The following is a 25,796-nucleotide window of genomic DNA, read 5'->3' as shown; positions in this document are numbered from 1 at the left end:
GTGTAGGACCTTGCACTTTGCTTTGTTGAACTTCATGAGGTTTGCACAGGACCACCTGTGTCACTGGGTATCTGTCGAAAGGCCTTGGTCCTGTGGGGGAAGAAAGACATGCGACACACACACTAGGATGAAGAGACACACTAGGATGAAGAGCCAGAGAGATGTCTGCCTGCTACGCTGAGCAGGCAGCTTTTTTATTAGTGCCAACTTCCACTTTTCCCACACATACACTACAAACATGTTCTTACAAAACATCCAGGAATGCAACACCTGCAGTTTGTCAAGCAGCTCCGACCTTGCATTGTCCAGCACTCAGGGCTGTTTCCATGGGAACGTGCAGTTATCTCTACTTTTCTCAAGGGAACGGTCTTACTCCCTTTAACGCCTCAAGCTCCTCTACTTCCAGGGGGCCCGGAGGTTCCATGGGCCTGCCATCTCCCCCCCACAATTCCCCCTGTCTGTAATTGTGCTACAAAGACTGCCCGCATCGTATCCTGCAGGGCCCTTTGCAGGAGCGATACTAAACAAGGCAGCATCAGTAACACAACCACAACCATCAACACTACCAAGCATCCCGTTTTGAAAAGTGAGGCTAACCAGCTAGGTATTCCCCATCTGTCAAACCAGTTTTCCAAGCCAAAAAACCCAGTGCTTTCTTTGATCTTCTGAGTTGCCGCCTGCAACTCAGCAATGCTTCTATAAATGGACTTAGAGTGATCTGACAGATTCATACAACACATCCCTTCAAAGTCTTGACACCCGTATCCATGGACTAGAAGTAAGAAATCCACGGCTGCTCTATTTTGTAAGGTTGCATGTCGGACAGAATTCACGTCAGTGGCCAGTTGGTACAATATCTGTGAAGTTTTATTGACTTGCTTTGCTACCCAGCAGGCCATATTATTCAAAGTGCCTAGGGCCTTAGCTGCAGCTGCCCAAGGGAGAACTAAGGAAACAGCCACTCTCTGTCCATAATTCCAGAGCAGTATGTTATCATTACATCGTTCATTAAGGTGTACTGCCCTGCGATCTCGTTGATGGAGCAACGAGTGATTAAGCAGCAGTCTGTGAGCGGGTGTCAACAACCCCAACCTTCCAAATGTACAAGGCCCCCCTAATGGCTGTGCAGGGATTCCTGGCTAGATTCTATCTTCACACAGAAGAAACACTCCCGTAGGGAGTCGACAAGGTGCACTCACTGCTGGAGTACTCCAAGTCCGATTCTTACCGACACCAGAAGGAACTATTTCTATAGAAAGACGATTCAGGGAACACATCCCCTACCATAGACTCACCACGTGCTCATTCTATGTCATAACCTACACGGTGATTAAAATACACACAGTCTTTTACAAACAGTGACTCTAAAATACCTAACTTTTGAAGTGGAGTGTTAACAGACAACACATCATCCCAGCTATCAACATGATCAAGACACCCACGCACAGTATGACAGTCCCGTTTCAATAAGTCACACCGTCAGACGACATCCTGCACCAGGAGAGATGCTTCCATGTCACTCAGAGGAACACCAACAAGACAGGTGTGAAATGGCTGCTCTGGATACGCCAGTGATGCACAAAAGGTCGTGTGGTTCAGTTCCTTCATTAGAGTCACCCAGACGTTCCGACTATGCCATGGAGTGAACTTTGACAGGTCAGGAACTGCACTGACGACTTTCAGGACTAACAGCAGGACGTACATACCGCGCAGGTATTCAGCGAGGACTATTATCTGTAGAGACAAACATATCCCTTTCCCCAAGTTATCAAGTCATGTGGATCAGACCATTGACCAGAGACAAGGTCTGCATCTGCATGCTGTGCTCTGTCCTCAGATCTCACAGGGATCACAAGATTATCAGTTTGGAGGAGACTTTTTGCCAAGCACAGCATATTTTTCCTGAAACTCTAAAAGAAGGTAAATAAAGACAATCGCCAGAGAAGGTCAAAAGGTTTGAGACATACAGAGCTTTGTCTAGCCTAGAGACTGAGGGGCTTATCCCCTCATTCCCCCTTTCTATTCTTTAAGCAAGTGCTTCAGGGCACCATACACTCTCTCCACCATAACGTGTCCTGTAGAAGAATGTGAAATAACCGTAACATGAGTGACCCTTTACAAAGCAAAGAAAATTTGGACAGATTTACAGACAGAAGACAACTTATTGTTCATCCACACTTGAGCGGGTGCTCCAGATGTAGCAAAAGCACAGGGGAAGTGTTTAATGACATCATGGCTTTTTTGTCTAGTATGTGCATTAGCAACCACCACATGGGAAAACATGTCAGTGGACACATGGACATGCTTTAAATTACCAAATTCATTGACATGAGTGTCATCCGATTGCCACATCTGTAAGGCCTTAAGGCCTCGAGGGTTAGTACCAAAATAGACAGGAGTATAGGCATTACGACAATCTGGACAAGAGTATAGGCATTACGACAGTCTGGACAAGAGTATAGGCATTATGACAGTCTGGACAGGAGGCAACAATTAAGTGAGCAATAGAATGAGTCAAGCCAAATTGACATCTGAAAGCTTCTGCACCTTGATAATAAAAAAACTAATGAGACAAGACAGCTTGCTGGTGAATGTTAGGAACAAGTCTCAAAGCAACAGCAAAAACAAGAGCATCTGCTCGGGCATTACCCTCTGTGAAGAAACCTGGCAAAGAGGTATGACTACAAACATGTAGCACAAAATAAGGAACAGGCCTCTGCAAAAGAGTTCTCTAGAACTCAAACAAAACTTGAAAAATAAGACCTGGAGATGGACAATACAACACCGCCTGATAGAGTTGCTGTAATAAATTAACAACATATGCAGAATCAGTAATAACATTTAAAGACCGATTAGGAAATAACTGAAAAGCAAGAGTTACAGCTTGACGTCCCACAATTTGAGGAGAACCCTCTTGATGAACAATTTGATGTTGCCATCCACATTCTGCTTTCCATGCTACCGCAGCTTCACTTGTCTTCCTCGAGCTGTCTGCAAAGACTGTAAGGCCATCAAGGGGCTCTGCGCTGCGTAGTGTTTTTGTCCAATTGGAATTTCCCCAAAAAAAAACTTAAGAAGGGAATGTGAAGGTGAATGATAGGAAATTTGGCCATGGAACCCAGCTAAAGCAGCTTGCAATTCACATATGTTTCCAAGACACCACTCAAAGTAATGAGATTGTACAGGTACAACAATGCGCATTGGATTTCTGCCAGTACACTCTACACACCTTTTTCCAACCTCAATGATGAGTTGAGCTATGAACTCAAACAATCCAGGAGCAGTTTTTTGAGCCCGATAAGGCAAAAATAGCCACTCTATGATGTGCAGTAGATCAGACCAATGGTCAAACCACTGTACCAATGCCCCAAAAGGAACACTGTGATCTGTAAAAATAAAAAATTAGACAATTTAACAATGATCAATTTGTGAAACAAATTTAGAATATAAAGCCTGCTCTACTTGCTGGATGGTTTGAACTGCTCTTTTAGTCAGTTCCCTTGGTTCCTGAGGATTGTCAGAATGTTTGAGTAGGTCAAATAGAGGTGCCAGCTGGGTGTTTGCCAATTCCAAATAGGACCTAATCCAATTCAAAGACCCTAATAGCTTTTGTACGTCAGTAAGAGTTTTGACATCAATATCCAATTGAACTGGCTGAGGAATAACTACTTTCCGTGTAATTTTGAACCCTAAATACTTCCAGGGTTCCTCTCGCTGCACCTTCTCAGGAGCAACTACTGGGCCAAAGGATTGTAGACTCTTTCTGGTTTCAGCTTCCAACACACCCAACTGATCCTCAGTGGCCACAGCCAGCAAAAATATTACCTATATAACGACAACAAAAGACAGCCAGAAAATTAAAGGAGACAATGTTGGAATCATAAACCACTGACAAATTATAGGAATATCTTCATTTCCTGGGAGAGGGTTTTCTATGTATAACACTTGTAAGGTTCTGCATGATTAATAGATGGAACTGAAAATGCGATATATTTTTTTTTTCTGCATCTGGGGTCTAACTGGATTGTGAAAAAGAACCTGTCAAATTAATAATATCAATGGGTTATTCAGCAGGAAGCATAGAAGGGGTCAATAAACCAATGCTGACATGGTAACCATGACCGCACCAGCCGTCTGAGACCATGCAACAGTCTTCATTTCACAGATTTTTTCTTTATCACAAAGACAGGGGTGATTAAAGGATTCTGAGATGGTTCAATGTGATCAACATTGAGCTGGTCTTTAACAAGCTGTGGCAGTGCCAACAGCTGTTCTGTAGGTATGAGCCACTGCTGAAGTCACACAGGATCTGTACATTGTGAAAGAAAATTCTGAGCAGTACCTCCTAGTCTCACAACCCAAACCCCTGGCATGACCACAGGCCAGGAGGCCGGCCAGGATGTCCGTGCAATGATAGTTACATCAGGTCCCGAATGCAGAAGTTCGTCCGCCTGGACAACTGACAGCAAACTTCAAGTATCGTAGAGTGCAGGTCAGTTGTGAACGTTGTGCAGAGATCGGCACTGACCAAAAAACTTGTGGTGCATCAGTAGAACCAAATCCTCCATCCCGATGCTCACGAGGCTCTGCTTGGGGAACACAACTCAGAAAAGATACAAATTGAGCTATTCGTGTCCCTTTAGGAATTGTCACTGAAGGATAAGGTGTGGAGACCATAGCACAAATCTGCCTCGTATAGTTAGCATCAATGACTGCAACATGAACAAAAAATCCCAAAATCCCGCAATTGTGCCACTAGAATGGCTGATTAACAAGACACTTAACCCACACTGCCTTCGTACAATGCTAAACATCCACCAGTCAGATTATGTGATCAATACGTCTGGTATAGAACAAGTAGCAGTCACAAGCATTGAGGACATTTTTCTGGAAACACAGCTGCCATAGGCAGGGCACGTCCCAAGGATGAAGGACTAGCTGTTTTACAATGAATATTGCCACAAGCTGCCGCATGAGAGGAGCCCTGAAGAGAAGACACAAGGAGTCCCTGAAACGACATCGCAACCCTGGCCACCCTGATCAACATAACTGGTGTACTCTGGTCTCCAGTCAGGAGGCCTGGGGACACACTATCTATAACGCTGTTGATGCTTCTGAGAAAGGACGCAGGATGGCCCTGACAGTCTGCAGGGCCCCCCCGCCACAAGCTGATCAAGCAGGGCAGCAACATCGACAACCCTTGATTTAAACCCTGGAAAACACCGAAAAGTTCAAACGACTGCCTCCTGCACAGCCCACACAGCCACAGCCCATGGGCAGCACGACACATGAAAAAGGAACAGCATCAGGGGAAAGGCTCCACCTGAGATTTAACCTCTATAAACCTCTGAAACAAGGCTGAAATAGAACACCAAATTTGTGTAAGAACCTCTTATTTAACTTCAGTCCTGATCATATGGCTAGCCAGACAGGGCTAGTACTGAAATAACTAAAACCTCACCAGTTCTCATAAGATTGGAATTAGTCATGGTGGGAATTTGAAGAATTCATATACCATTCAGAATAAGGAGTCACTATGGTTCAACAGAATCATGTTACACATCTCTAAAATCTTGACACCAGCAGAAAGTATTTTTAAGTTTACACAGTTACACATTCATGTAGCTTTTCTCTTTCACACAATCTTTTTCCACTCATGCATTCAGGTGGCCACCTCAAACGCTCTCCTCAGTCACACACAGATTTCAAGCAGTTATTGGCTGTGTAGTTCTCATCAGTCTCATAACTTATAGGGAATTTAAGGCATATTTGCTAATATTAACTTGTAAATCTTGTACAACTCTCCATGCAAAAGACAAATACGACGGGAACAGACAGAATATTACCTTGAAAATTTTCAACCTTTTTCATAGAGCAAGGACACTCTACTTGTCATAACGGCAACGGAACCACTTCTGCATTTTGTCTTCCCTTCTTCACCTCTTCCCACCCTCTGCCCCCCCTGCGTCCTCTGTTTCTCTTGAGCACTCGACCCCCCTGGAAGCAAGTGTTGCTTCGTTAAGGGAGTTTTTACTAGCATTTGTCGGAAGACGGGGGAGAGGGAGGGAGGGAGGGGGAGGAGGGGGAATAGAGGTTGGGTTCATTCGGAGAAAAATCAGGAAGAGAAGTCAAATTGCCTTTGCTCTCCTTATGTCGCAAGCTAGCTACATGGTCCTCTGAGAAAGAACGATACATAGGAGGGAAGGAACAGCTGCAGGTGGACACGTTCCGGGGAGGGGGGGGGGTTTGGGAGTGTGTGTAAAACAGGGGAGAACACAGACAGGCCCCCACTGCACCGTCTGGGACCGCGGCCGCCACTGCCAGCCCGCTACCCCTCCGCAACACCGCTCGGGACCATGGCTGTCGGCAGCGCGGGGGAAAACAGAGCCCCCTGGCCGTCCGCTGCGCCGAGGCCCGCGGCCGCCGTTACCGGGGCCGCCAACGGCGCATGCGTGGGCGTACCGCTCCGAGCCGGGGCAGCGCAATCAAGCACGGAACCGCTGCCGATGCCGCCAGCCCGCCGCGCCGGGGCCAGGGCCGCTCCGCCCGGAGCCGGCGCCTGGGACCGCAGCCGGTACCAGTCTGCTGGCACCCAGGGCCGCGGCCGCTGCTGCCGGGGCTGCAGCACGGCTGCTGCTGCCCGCGCGGGCACAGATGGACTCGACGACGCCGAAGCCGGACACGGCGCCACCCCGCAGGCACCCGCAGCGGGTGGACCCAACACGGCTGCGCAGGCACCCGGCGCCGGGTACACAGGCACGGCACCGTCCGGAGGAGACGTAGAAAGCTCCTTCAGGTGAAATTCAGCCACTATGGTCACAAGATCGTCTCCCGGGCCATCAGCAGCACATTCATGCCGTAGCTGTCCTTGATCATCTTGGACAAGTGCTGCCGAGTCGCTAGCAGTGCGTCCATTTCGGCGGGGCCGCTTGGCTGCCCCCGGCCCCGCTCCGCAACCTCCGGTCCCGCTTTGGCTCCCTTCGGCTCCGCCCGGCCCCTCTTCTCTAGCACTCTAATGTCCTCCCAGGCAAAGCAACCTCTCTCCCAGTCCGAAGACACAAAAGTAACAAGCGACATAACTTAGCTTCGTCGGTCTAACACCAAAACGCCGTAACAAAACTTTCCAGGCGATAAACACACGCCTGTCGTTTGCACACATGGTCTGCCCCATGGTGACTTAGAAAAAGTTCTCAGGAGCTCACCTGCGCCTTACCAAGTGCCAAGGCTTCCCAGGCAACTCGTACCTTCCAAGTGCAGCAGAAACACTTGCTTTCAGGTGTAGAAAAACGATCGGACCCGGGTCCTGCAGCACGCCCGCTGCTTTAACAGCTCCTGAGCACCAAGACCTCGCTGCGTCTCGCCCTGCAGCTCACCTGCCTCCGGTCGCGATACCCCTACGACCCAGGCAATACTCAACAGTCTTTTTTCTTTTCGTCTGGTCCACGCGGGGCACCATTGTCGCTGGGTATCTGTCGAAAGACCTTGGTCCTGTGGGGGAAGAAAGACACGCGACACACACACTAGGATGAAGAGCCACACTAGGATGAAGAGCCAGAGAGATGTCTGCCTGCTACGCTGAACAGGCAGCTTTTTTATTAGTGCCAACTTCCACTTTTCCCACACATACACTACAAACATGTTCTTACAAAACATCCAGGAATGCAACACCTGCAGTTTGTCAAGCAGCTCCGACCTTGCATTGTCCAGCACTCAGGGCTGTTTCCATGGGAACGTGCAGTTATCTCTACTTTTCTCAAGGGAACGGTCTTACTCCCTTTAACGCCTCAAGCTCCTCTACTTCCAGGGGACCTGGAGGTTCCATGGGCCTACCATCTCCCCCCACACACCTGTCAAGGGTGTCAAGGTCCCTCTGGATGCCACCCCTTCCCTCCAGCATGTCGACCACACGACACAGCTTAGTATCATCAGCAAATTTACTGAGGGTGCGCTCGATCCCAGTGTCCATATCGTCGACAAAGGTGTTGAATAGTATCGGCCTCAGTACCAACCCTTGAGGGACACCACTCGTCAGTGAAGAATGCCGTAAGGAACAGGAGAACCCACCTGATCAACAAGCAGCTTAAAGACTGGTGCCATCGGTGGAATTTTGGCTTTTTTGATCATGGGGCGGTTTATACAGCACCAGGCCTGCTGGAGAGAAATGGGATTCGCCTGTCTAAAAGGGAGGAAAGAATTCTAGCCTGTGAGTTGATGGGGCTGACTCAGAGGGATTTAAACTAGGTTCGAAGGGGGAAGGGGATAAGACCAGGCTCGCTAGAGATGAGCCTGGGGGCGGCAGGCCAGTGGTGTGGGTGAAATCAATATCCCACCTGAAGTGCATCTACACCAATGCACGCAAGTATGGGCAACAAACAGGAGGAACTGGAAGCCATTGTGCAGCAGGAAAGCTACGACATAGTCGCCATCACGGAAGCATGGTAGGATGACTCACATGACTGGAGTGCTATAATGGATGGATGATGATAAGCTTGAGTGCCTATGGGTGAGAATCAGTGGGGAAGGCCAACAAGGCAGATATCCAGGTGGGAGTCTGTTATAGAGCACACAATCAGGATAAAGAGGTGGATGAATTATTCTATAAGCATCTGGCAGATGTTTCAAGGTTGCCAACCCTTGTTCTTGTGGGAGACTTTATCCTGCCAGATGTCTGCTGGGAACTCAACACAGCAGAGAAGAGGCAGTCTAGGAGGTTCTTGGAGTGTGTGGAGGATAGCTGCCTGTTGCAGCTGGTGAGCGAGCCTACCAGGGATGGGGCCCTGCTAGACTTGCTGTTTATGAACAGAGAAGGCCTGGTGGCAGATGTCATGGTCGGAGACCGTCTGTGGTACAGTGACTATAAAATTATAGAGTTTTCAATACTCGGTGAAACAAGGAGAGGCATCAACAAAAACTCTACCCTGGACTTCTGGAGGGCAGACTTTGGCCTATTCAGGATGCTGATTCAGAGGGTAGCTTGGGAAACAACCCTTAAAAACAAAGGGGTCCAGGAAGGATGGACATACTTCAAGAAAGAAATCTTGAAGGCGCAGGAGCAGACTGTCACCATGTGCCAAAAGATGAACCGGCAGGGAAGATGACCGGCCTGGTTGGGCAGAGAGCTTTTGCAGGAACTCAGGGAAAATAAGAGGGCAGGCAACTTTGGAAAAAGGGGCAGGCAACTCAGGAAGTATTTAAGGATGTCGTTAGGTCCTGCAGAAAGAAAATTAGAAAGACAAAAGCTCAATTAGAACTTAATCTGGCCACTTCTGTAAAGGATAATAAAGTGTTTTTATAAATACATTAATAGCAAAAGGAGGGGCAAGGAAAACCTTCATTCTTTATTGGATGTGGCTGGGAATATAGTTACCAAAGATGAGGAAAAGGCTGAGGTACTTAACACCTTCTTTGCCGCAGTTTTCAACAATAAGACAGGTTGTCCTCAGGATAACTAGCCTCCTGAGCTAGTAGACAGGGACAGGGAGCAGAATAATCCCCCCTGTAATGCAGGAGGAAGCAGTTAGTGACCTGCTGAGCCACTTAGACACTCACAAGTCTATGGGACCAGATGGGATCCATCCTAGGGTGATGAGGGGGCTGGCAGAAGAGCTTGCCAAGCCGCTCTCCATCATTTATCATCAGTCCTGGCTCACTGGGGAGGTCCCAGATGACTGGAAGTTGGCCAATGTGGCGCCCATCCATAAGAAGGGCTGTAAAGAGGATCCAGGAAACTACAGACCTGTCAACCTGACCTCGGTGCCCAACAAGGTTATGGAACAGATCATCTTGAGCGCGATCACAAGGCCCCTACAGGATGGTCGGTGGATCAGACCCAACCAGCATGGATGTAAAAGGGTCAGGTCCTGCTTGACCAACCTGATCTCCTTTTATGACCAGATGACCCACCTAGTGGCTGAGGGGAAGGCTGCGGATGTGTCTACCTGGACTTCAGCTAAGCCTTTGACACCATCTCCCATAGCATACTCCTGGAAAAACTGGCAACCCATGACTTGGTGTAGTGGGCTTCTGTGGCTGGGTTTTGGTAGTGGGGGAGGGCTACAGGGGTGACTTCTTTTAGAAGCTACTAGAAACTTCCTCTGTCCGGTGGAGCCAATGCCAGCCGGCTCCAGGACAGACTTCCTGCTGCTGGCCAAGGCCAAGCCCATCAGCAGTGATAGTAACGCCTCCATGATAACATATTTAAGAACAGAAAGGTATTGCACAGAAAGAATTCCATCCGGGGTAGAGCAGAGTGAGAACATGGAAACGCCAAAGTAGACACCAAGGTCAGTGCAGAAGGAGAGGGAGGAGGTACTCCAGGAGCTGGAACTGAGGCCCCTGCAGCCCATGGTGAAGACCATGGTGGAGCAGGCTGTCCCCCTGCAGCCCATGGAGGACCATCGGGGTGCAGAGACCCACCTGCAGCCCATGGAGGAGCCTGTGCTGGAACAGGTGGATGCATGAAGGAGGCTGTGACCCGGTGACAGGTGCAAGATGGTGCAGGGTCCTGCCGGGGAAGGAAGGAGGGGTGGGGGAAAAGTGTTTTTAAGACTGTTTTATTTCTCACTCTTTGGCTCTTATCCTGTTAGTAATAATTTTAAGTAATATCCCCACTTGAGTCTGTTTTGCTTGTGAAGGTTATCAGTAAGTGACCTCTCACAGCTGTTAACTCATGAATCCTTAGGTGTTATTTTTCTCTCCTTTGTCCACTTCCAGAGGCAGAGTGAGAGAGTGGCTTTAGTGGGTACCTGGCATCCACATCCAGTCAGCATCAACCCACTACACTTGGACAGGGGCACTCTCTGCTGGGTTAAGAACTGGCTGCATGGCTGGGCTCAGAGAGCAGTGGGGAATGGTGGTGTATCCAGTTGGTGACCAGTCACTAGTGGGGTTCCCCCAGGGATCATTTTTGGCCCCAGTCCTCTTTAATATCTTTATTGATGATCTGGATGAGGGGATCGAGTCTACCATTAGCAAATTTGCAGATGATGCCAAGTTGAGGGGGAATGTTGATCTGCTGGAGAGTAGGAGGGCTCTGCAGAGGTACCTGGACAGGATGGGCTGAATCCAACAGGATGAGGTTCAACAAGGCCAAGTGCCAGGTCCTGCATTTTGGCCACAACAACCCCCTCCAGCACTACAGACTGGGCACAGAGTGGCTGGAGAGCGGCCAGGCAGAAAGGGACCCTGGGGGTACTGATTGACAGCAGACTGAACATGAACCAACAGTGTTCCCAGGTGGCCAAAAAGGCCAAGGACATCCTGGCCTGTATCAGGAAAGCTTTTTTGAGCGACTGGAATTAAATCTTCTGGAAAGTTTCTTCTATACTTACAGTCTGGAATATCCCTTGGGTCAGTTGGGGTCAGCTGTCCCAGCTATGTCCCCTCTCAACTTCCCATGCACCCCCAGCCTAGTCACTGGTGGGGTGGTACGAGAAGCAGAAAAGTCCCTGGCTTTGTGTAAGCCCTGCTCAGCAATCATGAAAACACCCCTATGTTATCAACACTATTTTCGTCAGAACTCCAACCACTGTGAAGAAGATTGTATGGCCAGTCTTCGCGAACGAAGATTTGGGAAGGGTCTTTGCCCTTCGAGCCTGCGCAGTGGATTTTTTTTTTTAGGTGAGACACAGCGTGCGCTGAGCTGAGCCCACCCTTTAATCCTGAGGTTCATCTGCCGGGGCCGAGCAAGCTTGGACAGTGGCAGTGAGGTCCTCAGGATGTAGGTTTGTTTAGAGTGACCTTCTCTTAGATGGATGGCCTTACAGGGCTAACGAGTTCCATCTACCCGGGGGACTCCTCTGACCGGGACCCGAACCCGGGCCGCGGCGGTGAAAGCGCCGCATCCTAACCACTAGACCACCAGAGGGCCCCGAAGAAGATTACCCCCAGCCAAAACTAGCACATTACCTCACACTACTTTCTACTTGTCCATCATTAGATTGCGATATCTTTGTGGAAGTAACCTGTAGAGGTATGGTTATTTAACAGAGAGTTCCTCCATCTTCCAGGGAACTAATGTCCAGTAGTGTGTCAGGATAAACTTAAATATGGTTCAGCACATTTGATTCTTTTTGCTTAACTCTTGCATGAGTATCAGTGCTGGCATAGTTCTGTTCCAAAGCTTCCTACTGATGGACTGTTTATGAGGGTAACAGAACTGTCTAGTAATTTAGTTTCATCCAAAAAAGTTGAGTGGGATGATTTCAGTCTAACCATAATTACTGAAGGGAAATGAACTTTGTTTACCTCTTTATTATTAAAAAGTGACTACACGATTGTAATACAATCTCTTATGATGTGGGGTTTTTTCTTTCTTTTTTTTCCCCTTAAGGGTCCTGGTATGTTTCATCCCTATGACAGTGGGCACATAGCAATGACTTACACAGGTCTCTCATGTCTGGTTATTCTTGGAGATGATTTAAGTCGAGTAAATAAAGATGCCTTACTGGCAGGACTGAGAGCTCTCCAGCTGGAGGATGGAAGGTAAAAGATATAAAATATCTTACAACTCTCTGGAAGATTTAATAGAAAACCCAAATGTAGAATTAAACATGATACACACTTTTATAATATTTTCTTTCTATCTGAAAATATTTTTGTGGACATAAGCAATACAACAACATACTAGTTTACAGGACTAAAGAGCACTTAGTTCAGAGTTGCTTTCCTACTTGAGAATGATGGATGTTTGCTTACAACTGTAGAAACATGCTATTGGAAAGTTAATGGTTTGGTTTGTGTCTTGGGGGTAGTTGTTTTTTGATTGTTTTTTTTTCTTATATCTTTTAGATAAGCGAGGTTTTCTCTGTATTCTCTGTTTTTGCAAGACCCTGGTGAAGCACTATTAAGATGATGTTTGCTCTACTTTGTGGGAGGATGAGCTTTATTTAATTTTGAGAGATTCAGTCCATTAATATACAGAATTAATTAACCTATAACTTATAATAGGAATATAATATTATTAAAATACATTGTGTGATTCATCCTTTTTGCATGCATTTTTTTAAAAGATGGCATATACTCTTCTGTTTGGTTTTTATGTAGGCTTGAGCTGGTAGCTAATGAAAACTTCTGCTAGGTTACATGATCTGTCTGTGTACTTAGATTTTACTGAATATATTTTTTTTAAAGAGTACTTTAAGAAATGTATAACTATAGAAATCTTATTTCTGAAGAAATGATGTTTCATTTCATAATGAAATTGTTGTCCCCATTTACTAGCTACGAAAGCCTTTGTTTTGGTCAAATGGCTTTGTATTGCCTAAAAGTCTCCTAAAATTAAAACTTATTTTTTAATGGAGCATAACTATTAAAATGCAGTGTTACATGTGTAGGTTTAAAAAAAAAACCACCACCAAAACCAAACACCTCCACCCTCTAGAATGTTCTAAATGTAAATGGCGAATTTGAACTAGATGATCTACTATTTTATGTTACTTGTAGCAACAAACTGACTTTAATGAGCTAAATTCTAATGTATGTATGCATGAATTTGTTGGTCTGCTTGTGTTTGCAGCATCTTCTAGCATGTGAGGTGCTTCTGCTACATCTTTATGCATTCCCATTATATGTTGTACCATTTTTGTTGTTAAAGTTTATTCAAGAGGAAGGAGTTAGGAATGAGTTGCTCCAAACCTGCCAGCATCTTGAAGTGGTTGCTTGTCATTGTTCCTGATTACAATAATAAACTGCACACAGTTATCTGTTCTACGTGTTTGTATCATGTATGGTTTTAACATACAGAATGATACCCTTATACTTGACCCTGTATTTTATATTCCCTGCTTAAGAGTGCCAACTATCCATCAAAGGGAAAAGAGAGTGCTTTGTACCTCTCTGGGGTAGAATTGCTACTTGGGCAGAAGTCAACTTCTAGTACAACAGACATTTTCATACCTATTAAAACAATTTTTACTGCACCAAAGAAGAAGGATGCACAAAGGCCAGAACCTGACCTAACATCTTGTCCAGATGGAAACAGCAAGCGAGTTGGTTGAGGGAAAGAGAAACTTTTCTGGTGTTACCCCAGTATATTAGACTTAGTTTTTATTTCTTCACCCAAATCTTTTATTAACTAAAAAATTTATAATTATATTGTCTCTTTTTAAATGTCATGAATAAATGTGTGTATTTGCATTTCTAGTTTACTTTGGCTTAATATAATTCAAAGCCCCTAGATAAGATACAGTGCTTGAAAGACTGTCCTATATAAAAATATTCTAACTAGCTTTTCAAACCAAATAGAGGCTTATCAGGAAGCAAATCACAGCATCAGTCATCTTTGTAAAGGTCCTGAGGGAACACTGCATTGTATCTAGATAACCTAAATATAACAACTTTAAAATCTTTTCAGAGTTTGCAAAGAATCTAACCATTAGAAAAAAAAATGGATTGCAAGTAATTTTCACCATTTATATTAGAAATTGTAATGATAACAATTATATTTATACATACATGGGAATTTGTTCCTAAAGTTGGTCAGGAAAGCCATGTGAGCTATGAAGATTTCTAGGGAGGAAAAGAATTCTGCTAAGAAAAGTAGATTCTACAATGGTAACTCATATCAATGCATACTGTGACATGTGAAAGAATGTAAACATTAACATATTTGGATAAAGATCAGTGTCATGACATTACTGGAAATAAGGTTATTCAAACCCCTAAATGTTAATAGTTCTATTAATTTTCCTTAGCTTGGTTAGAATCACATCTTCTGAAAATCTAATGTAGGTTTAGGTTACATTCATGTAAATACTATAAATAGAAGTAGCCAACTCATTTTGAAAGTAAAAATAATGCAATTCCTAAAATGCTTTTTATACTTTCTAATGTAATGGATAAAATCTATAACGAAAGAAACTTTTCTTTCAGTTTCTGTGCTGTGCTGGAAGGTAGCGAGAATGATATGAGGTTTGTGTACTGTGCTTCCTGCATCTGCTACATGCTTGATAACTGGTCAGGCATGGATACAAAAAAAGCAGTAGACTACATTAGAAGAAGTATGGTGAGTATTCCCAAAGTGTTATTTCTCAATGCATTTTCAAGTTAATAGTTCTTTACTATGACTAAAAATCTATCAATCCAAATAGAAATATTACAGTAATTTTATTTTCTATTCCTACTTCAATGAGTTGAAAATGAAAAGAACATTCCTTTTTGTATTTATATTTTCATTGTAATGTTTGTATTAGCAAAGTAATCGTATTGATTGTATATGTTTGCTGCAATTTAAATTAAATCTGATCTTTTTTCATTGAAATTCAATTTAAATTTGAAAGCAAGTTTTCAAAAATGAGACCTGAAGTTCCTATAACTTTAAAAAATGCATAAGTAAAACATTGCACCACTAAGATCTTCAAATTTCAATGAACTCTAGACTTGCTTTTTAGAATCATATACAGAATCAATGGAAAAACTAATTATTGAGATCAAGTCAAGTTTATTAAATGTTCCCAGTCCATTACATCCCCTTACAGCACAGTAAGGATCTAAAAAAGTCATAAAAACTGCCTGTATTGAAACAACATTGATTTGTACCAAGAGCTTTTTGAGACATAGGTTCAGAATTTAACTAGATTAAAATGGTGGAATGGTCTGATAACAATTTTTCTAATAAATTGATAAATTATAATGTCTGTAAAAGTGATTTGCTTCTAAAGTAACTGGTTTGTGGATTTTTTCTTTAGTCTTATGATAATGGCCTGGCACAAGGAGCTGGACTGGAATCTCATGGTAAGAATGTTAGCATGTTCTATACCCATTTTAAAGACTGAAATTGCAAAATGCTGTAAGAAGTTCAGAGTATGTCATGCTTTTCCTTCTTTTCTGGTTTTAAGGAAGTGGGAAGAAGAGGAGCAAATCCAAAACATGCCTCAGAATATGATGTCTTCTTCTCTAAATTCCACCTTAATATTAGACCAGATGGGCTCTTAATATATCAACTCTGTAATTCTTACCTCATGAATGTTTTGTTGAGAAATGTTGGCTGTAGTTCTTGTCTCTTGCTGACAGAGCATCCTACCATTGTTATTCTGTGGATTTATCTGAAGAGATCTTGTGCAATGCACTTGATAATTTCCAGTTTCAGCAGATATCAGTAAAGCCTAGAAACATTTATTCTGCTAGATTAAAGTATCCACTGGGGACTCAAATCTTGAAACTGCAGTTAATTTTTGTAAATAGGTGGTAAGGGATTTTAGGAGCAGTTGCCTCCTAGAGTAGCACCAGCCCGTCTTCCTTCTGTCTGGAGCCCAGCCCCGTGTGCCTGGGGACCCAGGGTCTCTGCCCAGGCTGCGAGACTGGGCTACTGCTTTCCTGCATGCAGGTTTAACCAATAACAAAGTTGAGCATCTATCCAACAGACACACACACGCAGGACACACATCTTAAGATCGCTGTAAAAAGGATGAAGAAGTGTTCTCAGACCAGTTAATGTTCATCACAAAAAGCTTTCTGGCAGACCACTATGTACTGATTAGGAACATAGTTTTCTTCGGATGTTCTTTTTCATAGATTCAAAGTCAGTCTAATTCATATGCTGTTCATTGATGACATAAGCCTGCATATCATGTAGTGATAGGACAAGAGGTAATGGCTTCAAACTGAAAGAGGGCAGGTTTAGATTAGATGTTAGGAAGAAATTCTTTACTGTGAGGGTGGTAAGGCACTGAAACAGGTTACCCAGAGAAGTTGTGGATTCCCCATCCCTGGAAGTGTTCAAGACCAGGTTGGATGGAGCTCTGAGCAACCTGGTCTAGTGGAAGGTGTCCTTACCCACGTCAGGGGGTTGGAACTAGATGGTCTTTAAGATCCCTTCCAACACAAACCATTCTATGATTCTATATTGGAATGAAGAGTATGAACAAAATTTTATACTATTACACTTGTCTTGTTTTTAATGCCTGATCTAACCTGTTTAATGTTAGCTAATATGTTACTATTCTACCCTGTGGTATAGCCACACTTTCAGGCCTAGGTTAATATAGAATACGGTCAGTTTATATATCGTGTAGTTCTAAACAATATTCAGTCTTCAGAATGCCCTACACATGCAGTGTTGATTGTTAAGGGATGTTAGGAATGGTTGCCTGCTCCAGCAGCTGTTGCCCAGGACTCCTGCCTGCCTGGTTGCTGAAACCCGGTCCAGGGACTTGGGGCCTCTCCCCAGGCTGAGGGACACAGTTACCACTTTCCTATTTGCAAGTTCAACCAATAACAAAGCTGAACATGTATCTCAGATACACACAGAGGACACTGACAAGGCTACCTCCTCAGTGGTACCCTATTCTCCTGCCCTGTTTGGGGCAGTGGGGGAGGTAAATGAGTTGAAAGTGAAGTTGAGCCTGGGAAGAAGGGAGGGGTGGGGGAAGGTGTTTTTAGATTTGTTATTATTTCTCATTATCATATTCTATTTAACTAGCAATAAATTAAAATAATATCCCCAAGTAGAATGTGGTTTGCCCATGATTGTAATTGGTAAGTGATCTCCCTGTCCTTTTCTGGACCCACAAACTTTTCATATTATTTTCTCCCCTTGTTCTTTTGAGGAACGGGGTATGATAGAGCAGCTTGATGGACATCTGGTGGCCAGCCAAGGTCAACCCACTCCACTTACCAGTTGCTGTCATGGGCAAAACAGACTTGACTTAGGGAACATTCATGTAATTTCTTACCAGTTGTTGTGGTTTTACCCCAGTAGGCAGCTAAACCCCACACAACTGCCCACTCACTCCCCCACCAGTGAGATCGGGGAGAGAATTGGAAGGGTAAAAGCTAGAAAACTCATGGGTTGAGATAAAGACAGTTTAATAGGGAAAACAAAAACCTCTCACACAAGCAAAGCAAATAGAAGGAATTCATTCACTGCTTCCCCATGGGCAGGCAGATGTTCAGCCATCTCCAGGAGATCAGGGCTCTATCACGCATAACATTTACTTGGGAAGACAAAGACCATCACTCCAAATGTCCCCCCCTTCTTCCTTCTACCCCCAGCTTTATATGATGAGAATGATGTCATATGGTCTGGAATATCCCTTTGGTCAGTTGAGGTCAGCTGTCTCAGCCGTGTCCCCTCTCAACTTCCCATGTACCTCCAACCTAGTCACTCCAGGGAGCAACATGAGAAACAGAGAAGGCTTTGACTCTTTGTAAGCACTGCTCAGCAATAACAAGAATATGGGTGTGATATCAACACTGTTTTGGTCCCAAATTCTAAGCACAGCACCATAGGGACTACTATGAAGAAAATTAACTTTATACTAGCCAAACCACAGCAGCTCAGGGGGGATGGAGAGTAGGGGGTTATGGACAATTCATACCACTTTGTCGCTCCTTTCTCCTCACACCTTTTCACTGATCCAGCACTGGTCCTTCCCATATGCTTCAGCCCTTGAGGATAAGCATGCTCCTGCATGGGCTTTCCACAACCTGCAGCTTCCCTTCAGAGCATATCCACATCTGTTCTGGCATAATCCTTTACTCTGTCTGCAGGGGGACAACATGCTTCATCATGGTCTTTTCCACACCAAAAAGTGCCCGGAGCAGCTCCTCCCTCTCTTTCTTCACTGACCTTAGTGTCTGCAGGATTGTTTTTCATGCTTTTTTTTTTCTTCCACCTCTCTCACAATTGCTGTGCAGTGTTTTTTACTGTTTCATAAATATGTTATCACAGAGGTCATAGAATCATAGAATTGTTTATGTTGGAAAAATTGATAACATTGGTGTCTTATCAACACCCTTCTAGATACCAATGCAAAGCACAGCACTGTGAGGGCTACTATGGGGAAATGAACACCAGCTCAACCGGACCTGTATTAGGGAGGGGTTCGAGACATACCGAATCTTGAAAACATGACACCATTAAAAGCTTAACAAAAACCAATATTTATTACCAAGAGGTGGCCAACAAAACGAACAAACCCAAAAGGGAAGAAGGAGGAGAGAAATAAACCCCCAGCACGACCTCCCCAGTTACCCAGTTGTTGCCCATAAAGTTATCTTACCGACCTAGCATGCCTATAATTACCCATAGCAGAAGCTGCATCCTTGGAGAGTCAGTAAGTTCACAACCTGGCAGCGTCCCTGCCAAAAGGCAACACTGTCCTTGATGTGAAGTTAACTCCCCCACCAAGAAAACACTATCTGCTTTTTATACAATTAATTGAGTGACCACGACCTCCCAGGTGTGGCCAGCACCGCCCAACCAGAGGCCCTCAGTCCCACCTCCTTGGTTATATAAGTGCATGTCTTCTGCGCACGCGTGGTTTTCCCTGCGCCTGTGTACTGTACTCAGGGGGGTCTTTTCCAAATGAGTCTGGGGGCGTCCTTCATCCTCCTCCTCCTCAATCTCTCCTTCAAGCAACCTCGGAGGACAACTAACCAATCACAGAATACCAATTAAAACAGTTTATACAGAAGTTCTCCCTCCAAGGACGAATTCACTGTTTTATCAGTGAACTTGACAGGGAGAATATAAACTACTGTGGGTGGCTGGGGCCAAACACAGACCAAAAGTATCAGCATAAATTCACCCTGGTACAGGACCCAATACAGTCTCCACCCCTTATTCCATATCATTTATGTCATACTCAGATCCCATATCCGACTATTTCCCATGCTTGCACAGATCTTGTTCTATGGCCTTCTTCCACCCCTCCAGATTTTGGACTCCATTCTGTTGGGACGGGTACTCAGGGCAGGAGAAGGAATCAATCGTTGGGCATTGACACCAGCCTGGCTCGGGTCATTGTCACACTCTCCTTGCTCCTCGCAGAATTCACTCTTCATTGTCCAATGACTTTACTTCCTGCAACATACAACTTAGAACACAGATTATCTTTCCTCCAAGGTTAAATCTCCTTGAGGCACACACCAGGTCTCCCCATCTTCCTGCATTACCCACCAGGTACACCCTGGTCCATGAGCAAAGACAATCCCATGGATGGGTTTACCTTTTCTCCTGGGAGGAGAAACCCACACTGACTTCCCCAACCACTTCCCCGTGTGTGTAGGGGTTTTGTTTGGGCAGGACCAGGGCGGTTGGCAGATCCCCTGGTGTTGACCAACCAAGTGACTTCTGCTAAATTTGCCTCTCAATGCTTCCATGTCCCAATACCTAATGCTCTTAACATAGTCTTCAACAGTCCATTATACCTCTCAATCTTTCCAGAGGTTTGTGGGTGATAAGGGATGTGATAGATCCACTCGATATCATGTTTCTTTGCCCAAGAGCTTATAAGATTATTCTGAAAGTGAGTCCCATTATCTGATTCAATTCTCTCTGGGGTCCCATGTCACCACAGAATGTGCCTCTCGAGGCCCCCCTGCTACCAAGACCTTGCCAAATACAACCCATATACCTTTTAGCGATAGTTCACTAGTGAAGGCACAGGCATGACATTCTGTAAACTCACAAGCACATGCACATTTGCAAATTCCCCAAGCACCAGCATGGCCCCTCTGTCCATATGTGTCACTCAACATTACTGGGACAGGCATATTCTTTTAAAGATCCTTGGTAGAATGAGAATTGGTCACAGGGTTGTAGTTATATTTAGAGCTTTTGGGGAAATACAGACACTCAGCTCCCCCCCACCCCCAGCAACCAGCACATGGACTGTGACCTGCAGGTCTGCTCCAACCATTGGTGCTGAACCCCTCACTTTTCTCACTAAGTCTGGTCTCTCCCAGTAGCTGCTTTTTTGCCATGCACCTCATTCCTGCCTCAGTGACTGGTGACCAAGACCCTCACCTGCTCCAGTAACTGACACCACAGCCCAGGGGCACCTACAGTCCTGGTTTGACTCCTCCAGTAGCTGGCACCAAATCCACTTACACAGGTCTCCCCAGAAGCTGACACTTAGCCCTTGAGGCACGCATGCACATGGAATACAGAGAGAGTTTATGCAGAGAGATAGTTAAGAAATGATTTAATAAGAAGATAGGACATACTGCAGTGATCAGGCACTGCAGGAGAAGAAAATGGAAGATTTTGGAGAGAAGAGAAAGGAGTTTTCACTCAAGGAAGCTTCCGCAATTGGGTCAAATCTAGAGTGGGAGAGAGTCCTTTCCATGAATAGTTCTATGTATGTTTTCTCCACCTGACTCCCAGAGAAGTACTTGACTGTTGGAAGAAGAGATAAAGTTCTCATAGACATGCCTAAGGTCTCTCTGGGAGACAGGCAGACCATTAAAGCACAGGGGAGAATACAGCCTTGAAGTTATGCACACGTGAAAGATATTGATATAAAAGCACCAGAATGTTGTTTTTCCTGTTAGTGCTTTTTCACCTGCTGTGATTTTTGCAGGGAATTCTAGGGTTTTCAGCTTCAGAATAACCTTTTTCCTTAATACTATTAGCTGTAGTCTGGTTTTCTGGGGTACCTGTGTGTACATCAATTCTCACAGGCACAGAGCTCAATCAGACAAGTGTATTGACCACTGCCATTTTAGATGTGACTTCTTGAGGGAAGAGCAACTGACGTCATCTACCTGGACTTGTGCAAAGCATTTGACACTGTCCCACATAACATCCTGTGCTGGTTTAAAGGTAAACCAGCAGGGGAAATGAACTCAACTCAAAGGAGAGATTATAAGTCAGAATAACAATTTAATAAAATAATACAATAAATACGATTATACAGACAAACAGTTGGTTTTAACCCACAAAACTCAAATGTATAACCCAGTACCCTGGGGCATGAACAGAGTGGTGTTCTTTGGGCCCCCTGAGTCCAAAGTAAAAGGAGAGGGAAAAAACCTGTTGGTGAGAGTGCTGTTTCAGTCTGGTCAAGAGTGGTAATTGTAGTCTGGTCGAGAATGGTGATTGCAGTCTGGTTGAAAAGTGGTGGTTGCAGTCCAGTCGAGAGTGGTGGTTGCAGTCTGGTTAGGAGTGGTGGTCTACAGTCTTCCTCTGGATCCCACGAGTGGTTAAAAATGGCCCAAGACTCCAAGATTATATATCCTCCAGTTCAGGCAGGAATGCCCAGTACCTCCCTCAGGGCGGGGAGTTCCACAATGGGTGTGAGGATGTAGGGTACGCAAATGTCCTTATATAATAAGGAAAAACACCTCTTCGTGTGATGGTGAACAAAGAGACTTTATTTTAAAATCAGCACGGTTTTATCCTTTAACACCATGTGACTTCTTTGGCCAATGAGGTTACCTATGTCGGCGCATGCTCTCTTGGGCTCCTCTGCCCCGGCACGTACCCTGTGCCTTGGACACACCTCCCACATCACCCCTCTCTTAATTATCTAAAGAAGTCATGAAAACAGTGCAAAACAACAGTGCAAACAATCAGAACAGTACATTGTAAACCACCAAGGCTTGCAATGAACCAACACATTGCTTGCTTGACCTCTTATACTTCTATTGTAAACTTTTTAAAACTTTCTTATATTCCTATAGGGTAGTGCAACTTGGAGAAATAAATTTATTAACCTGAGGGTTTTTAAATAACTGGGGATTTCAACTTTATTTAAGAAAACAGGTTAAGCTTAGCAAAACTAAATTCTTTTAAAGCGACCCTGTGGTGGAGGTAATGTGGTTTTGTGAGGTGTTTTGCGTTTTAATATTTGTCCAGTCAAACAACTCTTTTATTCATTCACTCACTCATTCATTGATGACCGTCATTCACTTACACACGCACAGTTACTTTACAGACTGCTTTTTACCACATTAGTAATTCCTTAATGTAAACCTGAAACATAAACATAACTCTTTTTAAACTTCTGCGTTACTCTGGTTCCTGCTACTGTGATTGTGTACCTAAATAGGGTTTTACACACCTGGAAGGAATCCATTTAAGTTCTTTTCCTGTAACCACACAGGCATAACCTCTCCCCCAAGTCATCAGATCTAGGGGTCCTGTCCACTGCCCTGAAATCAAATCCTTTACCATGACTAGTGACTTGGGAGAAGCAAATGCCTGAGATTTGTACTGCTTTCCGTACCTGCTTCTTTCAGCACTGTCACAATTTAAAAAATTGATAACATATGTGGCTTTCCACAAACGTTCTTGCGGACTATACAGATTCTCCCCCTTTTTTGTTTAGCTAACATTTCGTTCAGTATGCAGTGTGCCCTTTCTACAATTGCTTGTCCGGTAGGTGAGCGTGGGATTCCTGTGACATGTGAAATTCCCCACTCTGACAGGAAATTTCTTACCTTTTCAGAGATGTATGCTGGTCCATTATCAGTCTTTATTTGTTTTGGGGTACCAAGGGTAGCGAAACAACTGAGCCAGTGTCTCATTACATCCTTGGCTTTCTCACCTGTGTGTGCTGTAGCAGTTATGTATTGTGAATGTGTGTCTACAGTTACATGTACACATTTTAATGTGCCAAACTCGGAGATGTGTGTGACATCTGTTTGCCAGATCTCATTTGCCATTAACCCTCTGGGGTTAATGCCTTCCTGAGATGGCATGGGGGTGATTTTCTGACAGTCTGGACAAGTCATGATAATGTTTCGAGCCTGATTAATTGTTATTTTGAATTGTCTCTTTAGAGAGCGTGCATTCTGATGAAAAAATGAATGGGACAATTTTACTTGCTCTAGGACCCTGGGTATTGTGTTAAACATTGCTGCTTTGTCAGCCTCCTGGTTCCCTTCAGCTATTGGTCCTGGCATGTCAGTGTGAGATCTGGTGTGCATTATGTAGAAATCAAACTTTCTGTGATTGACAAGAACTCAAATAGAACACATTTCAAATAACAGATGAGGATTAGAGACATCTGGAAGAAATGAACATTCCAGACGTGAGACTAACCCTGCAGCATAACAAGAATCAGTAACAATATTAACAGGTTGTTCAGAAAATTTCCCCAAGGCAATACGAATGGTAACCGGTTCCAGAACCTGCACAGAACCTTGGTTTATGGTCTGTACCTCTCATTCCCATTGTCCTGTATCAGGGTTTACCCAGGTCACCGCAGCCTTTTGTGTTCTCCCAGATGCATGTGTAAAGACTGTGAGGCCTTTTACTGGCTCATTTCTGCCCACAATCTGTGCTTAGGGAGATGGATTGAAATGTCACCATCAAAACTTGCCAAGGCAGCTTGGAATCCTGCGTCCTCAGCCAGCATCCAATCTAAATTGTCCCTCGTGGCTGCAACGTAGATGATGGCTGGATCCCTTCCATCCAGTTCCTGTAGTCTTCCTCTGCCTTTAATGACAAGCTTAGCAAACATTTCATTAATGGTCCATACAGTTTTAGGTGGTGTGTGGGGCAGAAACAGCCACTCCAGAACTAGCAGTGGGTCTTTCTCAGTTTGATCCCACTGAAACAAGACTCCGAATGACTGGTACCTGCTGGGAACTAAGACTAGGTAGATTTGCAGTTCAGGATTTCTCCTCCTGCCCTGCCTATTTTCTATTGCCTTGGCACAAATGTTTAATGCCTGTCTTGCCTCTGTTGTCAGAGACCTGTTAGACGTTAGGTCTGAGTCCCCCTTTAGCAGCACAAAGAGAGGGTGTAGCTCCTCTATGGTTAAGCCTAGAATAGGCCTTAACCAATTAATGGCTCCCAGGAGTTTTTGCAACTCATGTAAGGTTAAAGTGTCTTTTACCTCGAGCTGCAGTGGCTGTGGGGAAATCTCTTGCTGTGTAATCCTCCATCCAAGATAGGTCCAGGGCTGCAATCGTTGGATTTTCTCTGGCGCAACCTGCAACCCTACTTCTTGGACAGCATCAGTCAGAGCAGTAACAACAATTTGCAGTTCATGTTCTGTGGTCATGCTAATTAAAATATCATCCATGTAGTGGTAGATTATTGCAGAAGGAAAACGCTTTCTGATGGGGTGAATAGCATTTACCACTACTGTTTGACATATTGTAGGACTATTTTTCATCCCCTGAGGAAGGACAACCCAGTGATACCTTTGCATGGGCTGTGCATTGTTCAATGCCGGGATGGAAAAGGCAAACCTTGGCGCATCCTCGGGGTGCAGAAAGATGGCAAAGAAACAGTCCTTTAAATCAATTATTATTAGTGGTCAATTTGTTGGGAGCATAGCAGGTGAGGGTAACCCTGGTTGCAATGCTCCCATCGATTCTATGACTGCGTTTACTGCCCTGAGGTCCTGTAGTATCCTCCATTTACCACTCTTTTTGGGGATGAAAAACACAGGAGTATTCCAGGGGCTGTTTGTTGGCGTAATATGTCCTGCTTCTAATTGTTCTCTTGCAAGCTTTTTCAAATGCTCAAGCCGTTCCTTTTTCATAGGCCATTGATCTACCCAGACCGGTTGGTCACTCTTCCAGACTAGCTTAATCGGTGCTTGGGACGGCTGACCAATGGCCCCTATTGAAAAACCTGGCTGCTTGCAGAAAGAATTTGCATGACAGTGCCAAATTGCTGAGTACGTCCCTCCCCCACAGTGAACAAGGAATTGGAGCAACAAAAGGAACTACCTTGGCTATTTGTCCCTCTGGTCCCAAGACAGTGAGTACTTGGGCACTCTGGGTCTTCGTGTACCTCCCACCCCCTGAATGGTTGCAACTGGGCAAACAGTGGGCCAGTCAAGTGGCCATTCGGAGTCTTTTATGATGGAAACATCGGCTCCCGAGTCCACAAGGCCTGTAAATCTGTGCCCATTAACTTGGCACATCATGAGCGGCTGTGTGGCTGTGATGGCTGCTGCCCAGTAAACTTGTGGGTGTCCTGTGCTGCCAAAGGCCCCTGAACCCCGCTCCTTCTCCCCCTCCCCGGCAGGCGATGCACTGTAGAAGGGGATTAGTTGAGCGATTTTCTGTCCCTTTGGAATGAAACAGGGGGGTGAAGGGGTCCAGGCCAT

At 44.8% G+C, this 25,796-nt stretch overlaps 1 protein-coding gene across 1 annotated transcript in view; it reads left to right on the top strand.

Moving 5' to 3' along the window:
• The window catches only part of LOC116779999 (geranylgeranyl transferase type-1 subunit beta-like), an 88,174-nt gene that overhangs the window by 48,564 nt on the left and 13,814 nt on the right, over positions 1-25,796 (top strand). Inside the window, exons 3-5 of the mRNA XM_032674518.1 lie at positions 12,332-12,483; positions 14,872-15,004; positions 15,687-15,732. Of these exons, the coding sequence (XP_032530409.1) occupies positions 12,332-12,483; positions 14,872-15,004; positions 15,687-15,732 (331 nt within the window). The remainder of the gene's footprint in view (positions 1-12,331; positions 12,484-14,871; positions 15,005-15,686; positions 15,733-25,796) is intronic.

This window comes from Chiroxiphia lanceolata, chromosome W (genome assembly GCF_009829145.1).
Source record: "Chiroxiphia lanceolata isolate bChiLan1 chromosome W, bChiLan1.pri, whole genome shotgun sequence".
NCBI lineage: Eukaryota > Metazoa > Chordata > Aves > Passeriformes > Pipridae > Chiroxiphia > Chiroxiphia lanceolata.
This window is presented reverse-complemented; position numbering and strand designations above follow the sequence as displayed.